At 44.5% G+C, this 7,238-nt stretch overlaps 1 protein-coding gene across 1 annotated transcript in view; it reads right to left on the reverse strand.

Annotated features, from left to right (window-relative positions):
• Nucleotides 1–2,529: 2,529 nt before the first annotated feature.
• Nucleotides 2,530–7,238, reverse strand: part of LOC310821932 (SWI/SNF-related matrix-associated actin-dependent regulator of chromatin subfamily E member 1-like) — a 12,174-nt gene continuing 7,465 nt past the window's right edge. The window contains exons 9-11 of the mRNA XM_083694212.1: nucleotides 7,204–7,238; nucleotides 5,237–5,534; nucleotides 2,530–4,791 (exon numbers count right to left, since the gene is read on the reverse strand). The exon at nucleotides 7,204–7,238 is cut by the window's right edge and continues 67 nt beyond it. Of these exons, the coding sequence (XP_083550338.1) occupies nucleotides 4,556–4,791; nucleotides 5,237–5,534; nucleotides 7,204–7,238 (569 nt within the window). The 3' untranslated portion in view covers nucleotides 2,530–4,555. The remainder of the gene's footprint in view (nucleotides 4,792–5,236; nucleotides 5,535–7,203) is intronic.

Consider the following 7,238-nt stretch of genomic DNA (forward strand, 5'->3'; position numbering starts at 1 on the left):
ATAAGCATCGAGCAGGAAAAATCTGAACATGAACAGAAAACAACTTTATTGAGACATCCTGTTGTTTACTGTTAAACTGCATAGGTCTACTATAGCTGTACCACCAGGGTTAGGGTTAGGTCTATACCGGGGGAGGCTGGTGGAGGTAGAAATCGGAGTGTGTTTGATATCGTTCTTCATTCTGTTCCATGCACACAATGAGCCCGTCCTCCGATTTCTACCTCCACCAGCCTCCCCTGCTCTATACTCTACCCTGGCATGAGGTTAGAGTCTTCAGGGTGATAACATCAGGCAGCTCAGACACATTCACACATTGATCCCAAAAACCACACAGTGGTTGAAGAACTACAAACAAAGAAAGCAACATTAAAGAAACAGTGCCTGGAAAGTGTTTACCACCAAGCTGGTGAGGTGTCTGATTTTATGAAGGAAGGTGCCATGTATAGTAACCCATTGTCCTTCCTATAATTATGACCTTTAAACACGTTCTATTAGCATCGTTTCAAGTTTGTGCAAGCTTGGCCATATAGAATAAGAAAATAAAACACTGAAGGAGATGACAAAACAAACATTAGACAAACATTTATTCCCAATGATTCTCACAGTTATGGACATGATGGACAACGAACTCGACACAAGTGGTCACATGACCAACTAACACAAGTTAACATTGCGTTATGTCTGACTCCAAAAGATATTTCATGATTAATAATGATTGATAATGCTTTGCTCATTGATAATGCTTTGCTCAATGCTTTGCTCACAGGCTGGCGCCACCAAAATCCGTCTACAGCCAGGTCTACTTTGTAAGAGACCATTCAACCTCAACAGGACTTCCTTTGTTGTTAAAAAAAGGAAATGTAACCTTTATTTATCTAGGCAAGTCTCAATGAGAATCTCTTTTACAAGAGAGACCTGTTACAAGCAGGGGAGGCTGGTGGAGGTAGAAATCGGAGGACAGGATCATAATAATAATAATAATAATAATAATAATCCTGTCCTCCGATTTCTACCTCCACCAGCCTCCCCTGTTACAAGGCATCCCTTTGCATCTAGGATGTGTTGCAGTATCACCTTCATAGGTTTGCTCAGAGATGGAGATGAAGATAAGAAAAACCACGAAGTGTGTCGTTGAGACAACAGATCTACGCTGTTCATCACTGAACTACTTAATGATCATAATCTGCTGAATGAAATTGAGGCCGATTTTTCGAAAGCAGATTTTTTTTCTAGGAACCAGTGGAGGCTGCAGGCAGAACTCAGAGGAGGGGCTCATTGTAACGCAGGAATGGTTTCAAACATGCATGCGTTACAATGAGCTTGTCCTTTGAGCCCGTCCTGCATTTTGAGTAGTTTGTACAGCTGTTTGATGTGTTGTGTGTATTTAGTGCGCCTGTAGGATGTTTCACGTATTTTAAGTCCTCAAAAAGCTCACTATTTTTGCTCCAGAAGTCCCTTTCATCAATGGCATAAATCTGTTTAAGGTACCACTGTTGTTAAACAGTCCCCACATTTGTTTTTACCATGGTGACAGTAGGATTCTTGTGTTGAATTATTGTGATCATTCCCGTCACACCAGAGCTCTGCACAGCTGCACACCTGTGTGCTTTTGCGGTTTGAAACAGGAAAAGGCTGTGCGTGTGTGTGTGTGTGTGTGTGTGTGTGTGTGTGTGTGTGTGTGTGTGTTCAAGTGTGACAAATGTCTTAATCTGTGGTAAATGTCATTAAAGCTGCAGAGAGGTGTTGCAATGTGGTTCCTGCCCATGGAATCTTAGCAGAGAGAGCAAGCTGCAGAGAACATGTGGTAAAGGTATGCACACACACACACACACACACACACACACACACACACACACACAGGGAACACTGTGCTAAGGTTATCAATCTACTACATATGTAGTATTGTAGCTTTTGCTTGCAATCAGTCAATCAATGTGTATTATCCCAGAGTGAAATCAGGGGCATAATAACAGTGATATGGGATAGAATAGTGCGTACAGTGGAACATGTCAACCTCTAACCCCATACACCAGGCAGGTGAGGGGGGGGGGGTAGTGTGGGACAACGCTATATGAAAACAGGAAACCAACACACACTGCTTTTCATGTAGCCCACTTCCTGTACAGGTATAGGTAAGGGTTATGTCTGTCTCTGCACTGCACCGGTTGGTCTTTTACACAATTATTGGCCCTTTAGAACCCAACCTGTCCTGTTGAAGATTCAGCCCAGATAAACAAGCTAGAGGACCCCCACAGAATTAGAATGAGTAGAACAGACACTCAGATCAACATTGAAGTGGGTGTGCTGGCTTTAGAATGAATAGAATGGAAACGTCCATTCAAACATTCCGTGGTGGGTGTACCGGCTTTCCAATGAGTAGAACAGACATTCAGATCCACATTCAAGCGGCTGTACCATCAGCTATCTTTGGTAGTTGAGGATTCAATACAGCTTTGGCATGTTGTAAACATTGGATGGAGACATTGAATTAAAAAAACAAACACACATCACACAACTTTACTTCTGGGTAGAAAAGTTTATTGGTATAAATATGTAAAAGAAAAATTGATTTTTAAGACATGGCATGTTTATGACTCTGCACTTCGAGTTGCTTTATACGATGAGATGAAAAACCACTCATATTCAAGCAAACCTTGATATTGTAACACTGCTTAAGTTTACGGCCTAACGTTGACAGTAAGAGTCTGTTCTGGGCTGAAACACTTGAATACTGATAATAATAATAACAATCATGACAATAATAATGATAATAATAATAATAATAATAATAATAATAATAATCATAATAAGATCATAACATTGAGAGATTGTTCTAAGCATACAGCCTTTTGATTTTGATTGACAGCTAGCGTACTTTAGAACACTGGTAGAGCATTGTGTACAGCATGGATGACCCCGAGTCATAGACGCACAGAGTTGGGCACCAAAGGTTCCGTAACAATCAAATTCCACAGAGAATTCTGTAAATTCTATCAGAATCGGAATTCTATCCACATGCTTGGACAAAGGTCTTGCTAAGTTTAGCTTTAGCACAATACATTGTAAATTTGCATTGATCGCAAGCAATGTGCATAGGACTTCATTCTTTCCAATGACAGTGCTACTGACATGGAACGTTGGGTGCCGACCAGACCAGACCGAAAGATATATTTAAAACGGTTTCAAATATTTGAAAAAACTCGAGCCGTGCTTCATTTAGCCTGTCTTACATGCAGCATTTGTACTTCTGAGACTGTTCCAGTGATTCCGTTGTGCCTGACAAGGAAATCAAACACACCTCATGTTTTTCAAATACTTTTCAAATATTAAAATATGCCTTTTTTCCCAGGTCTGGTGCCAACATGGCGGACGGTTGGCCTAACTCTGCTGTCTGTGATTATTACCTCAGGGTTGATTGATCTCCGAGCACAAAGAACAACACCTTGACGGACGGATAGGCCCCAGGACTGACAATACATACGCAATAATAATAATAATAATAATAATAATATCAATAATAAATAACAAATGCAACTACTTGCTAACTCCTGAGACGAATACTGTCATTTAATACTGATACTGAAGGTAAACATAAAAATTCTCCTACAAAACCTTCTCCTCCCCTCTCTCCACTCCTCCTCCCCCTCTCATTACTAACTCTCATCCCCCTCTCATAACTCTCTTCCCCTCTCATCCCCCTTTCATAACTCACATCACTTGAAGAATCTCACCAGCGACGCCATGCAAAAATAACATTGAAAGCAACAATGACATCACACTACAAAGGACTAGATATTAGTAATAATAAGAACACTGAACAACTTCTATTTGTGACAGGTTTTTTACAGCCAGCCAGCCAGGGAATAAGACAGGAGATGAGTAATTGGTTATTGATATGTATTGATATGTACTGTATTGATAATGCAGGGGTTTGGATGATTAGAGAGAACTGGCACTGCAGTTACAAAGCATTCCCATAGGTGGCAGGGTGAGAAATGATGTCTGAAGCAGTGGAGGCTGGTGGTGGTGGAAATCTGAGGACGGGCTCATTATAATGCATGGAATGGAATAAGGAATGGTATCAAACACACGTGTTTGATACCATTCCTGATTCCATTTCATTCCATGCATTACAATGAGCCCGTCCTCCAATTCCTGCCTCCACAGCCTCCCCTGGTCTGAAGTCACTGATCTTTGATGGGGACCTTTGCTTTGCTCTGCTTTGCTTGAAGCACATTAAAAAACAGCACTGGGTCGATTTAAACCCTGTCTTTTCAGCTGAAGTCACTTAGTCAAGCAACAAGATGGCTGCTCAGCGTTTGAATAGGAGTCACAATTTGGACTTGGATGGGAGTGATAATGTGCATTCTGAAAGCCCATTAAAGTGAACCATTGCTTCAAGCTTTATAGTTGAAAATACAGCCCATCTGAACACAAATGTATGCAAAGATGCTTCTGTACAATGTGTTTTCTGTTTCCGGCGGATGATTGGATGTTGCAGAGGCTGCTGGGTGGAGTGATGTCAGTTCTCAGCCAATCAGTGGACTCCGTGGGCTCAGTGGGCGGGGCGTGCCCTAGGGGCGGGGCCCTCGGAGGCCGTGGCAGGTGGCTCGCTGGGCGGGGCATCCTCCGTCAGGGCGGAGGTGGTCTCTGAGCCTGTGTTACTGTCACTGGTCTCCTCCTCCATCTCCATCCCTCCTTCCGGGACGCTCTCCTTGTCCTCTGACACGGACACACGGCCCTCCACGCTGGCGGGAAGAGCCTCCAGCTCCTCGGAGACCTTCGACTTCTCTGTGAAGAGAAGAAGGGAATGATCATGTTCAGAATATGATCGATACAGGATAGAATGCTGTTATTATCAATTTTTTTCCTCAAGTTTTGAACCGAACAAAAAGACGTTTATCTCAATGATGCTAACCAGGGTGAATAAAGGTTTGATAAAAAAAAAATGGTAGGTACAGTTAGGTACACACAGTATCATGAATCACAAAGGTATAGTACTGGGGAGGCTAGTGGAGGTAGAAATCGGAGGACGGTCTCATTGTAATGCATGGAATGGAATGAGGAATGGTATAATAATACCATATCAACACCAGCCTCCACTGTTACAAGACATCCCTTTGCCTCTAGGACTGCTGCGCGTGTGTCTGATACCGTTCCTCATTCCGTTCCATGCATTACAATGAGCCCGTCCTCCGATGTCTACCTCCACCAGCCTCCCCTGCCCGTGCCTCACCACTGGTCTCAATGTTGCTGGGTTCCGTCTCCTCCCCCTCCTTGTTGCTCCCGTCGCTGAGAGCCTCCTGCTGGTTCTTACTGCCGTTGGATGGACAGAGGGTCTTCTCCTCCTCCTCCTGGACGGGTGTGGAGGAGGAGGTGGAGGTCTCTCTCTCTCCTCCTCCTCCCCCTCCTCCTCCTCCCTCCGTCGCATCCTTCTCTCGCTCTGCCATGCGCCGGCGAGACGCCTCCTCTGCCGCTGCCTCGATCTCCGCCGAGATCTTCTCCATGTCCACCTCCACCTTCATACAGCACAGCTGAGGGGTAGGAGGATAGAGAGGAGGGGGAGGAGGGGGGAGGGAGAGAGGGAGAGAGAGAGAGACGGGTTAAGGTTAATTTATGCTTATGCCGATTGACACTGCCGACAACTCTGGATAGACAGAAATGGCGTCTCGTCGACACTTTTGGGTGTCGGGCTTAGAGTTAGATTTGGGAGCTGAGCACACAGAGACAGCACAAAAACAGACCCTAAATCCCAATCAACCTCAACCTCAACTCAAGGCACTTAAATTGATCTTAAGAGTGTGTGAGTGAGTGAGTGAGTGAGTGAGTGAGTGAGTGAGTGAGTGCACTGTAATTAGTCTGCCATACTTTGGTAGATTTCCTATCTGTCCTCCCCAAGAACCTGACGTTGACTTGCCCATTGTGAAGTAACAAAACCTGACAAACTGAGACAATGGCGCCATCTAGTGTTCAGAGTAGGCTACAAAGTGCTGTAGCGGCTCTACGACGTAGAGTAGATGTAACAGCATATGTAAGAGCATATAGCGCGACAATATAAATCTCTTTTTTATTTGTATTTTTCATTTATTGTTATATTCTCGTATGTCTTGTATAGAACTGTTCTGCCTAGTGACAGGGTGAAAATTCCAAATGACCTATGAAAGGACAAGGGGAAGGTAACGACGGTACCATATAGATGACATCAGAGGAGGCTGGTGGAGGTAGAAATCGGAGGACGGGCTCATTGTAACGCGTGGGACGGAATGAGTGTGTTTGATAGCATCCCTCATTCCGTTCCATGCATTCCGATGAGCCTGTCCTCTGACTTCCGCCTCCACCAGACTCCACTGTCTTGCAACGTAGAGTATACTATATGTAACAGTTTATCTAAGAGTATATAGAGTATAGGAACAGTATATGACTCTCTTATCTTATTTTATTTGTATTTTCTTGTGATATTATCTTATGGGGTTCTTGTAATAGAACTGTTCTGTCGACAGCTGTTCTGTACTCTGTCATGTGTTTATGTGTTTTATGTTCTGTGTGGATCCGGGAGAAGAGTAGTGGCTGCCTGTTCAGCAGCTAATACTGGTCCTGATAAACAAATAAATACGGGGAGATGACAGACCGAGATCTGACCAGGACATGTGGATGGAGTTAGCCGTTGGCAGCTAACAGCTGCTGCTCTCTCTCTCTCTCTCTCACTCTCTCTGGCAGCGCTGACCTCTCTCTAGACAGCCTGAGGTGATATTACGCTGTAGGATTCGTGACGTGCAACAAAACGGTTGTATAACAGATGACCCAAGTCTACCCTGAAGACAAGACTGAACTGAACCCATATCGGTTCCTCGCCTTTTATTGCCTGTGTGCTTGTCTAAGTCTAAAAGCTATGGATCAGGGGGGAGGCTGGTGGAGGGGGAAATCCGGAGGACGGGCTCATTGTAAGGCTTGGAGCGGAGTGAGGAACGGTCTCAAACACGCATCCTCGTTCCATTCCAATGAGCCCATCCTCCCGTCCTCCAATGATTTCTACGTCCAACGGCCTCCCCCTGGCATGGATAGGGTATAAGCGGTATGGGATGAAGCTAACTACTGTACCATGCAGCTTACACCTATCCAATGCTCTCAGATCTACACCCGTGCCTAGGAGGTCGGGGGCCGGGGGTATCTTTGAGTATTCAGTCTACAGAGATGACATCATACCCGCTTGAGCTCGCTGGTGAAAGACTCTGTGGCTT

The sequence above is a fragment of the Argentina silus genome (genome assembly GCF_951799395.1).
Source record: "Argentina silus genome assembly, chromosome: 22".
Classification (NCBI taxonomy): Eukaryota; Metazoa; Chordata; class Actinopteri; order Argentiniformes; family Argentinidae; genus Argentina; species Argentina silus.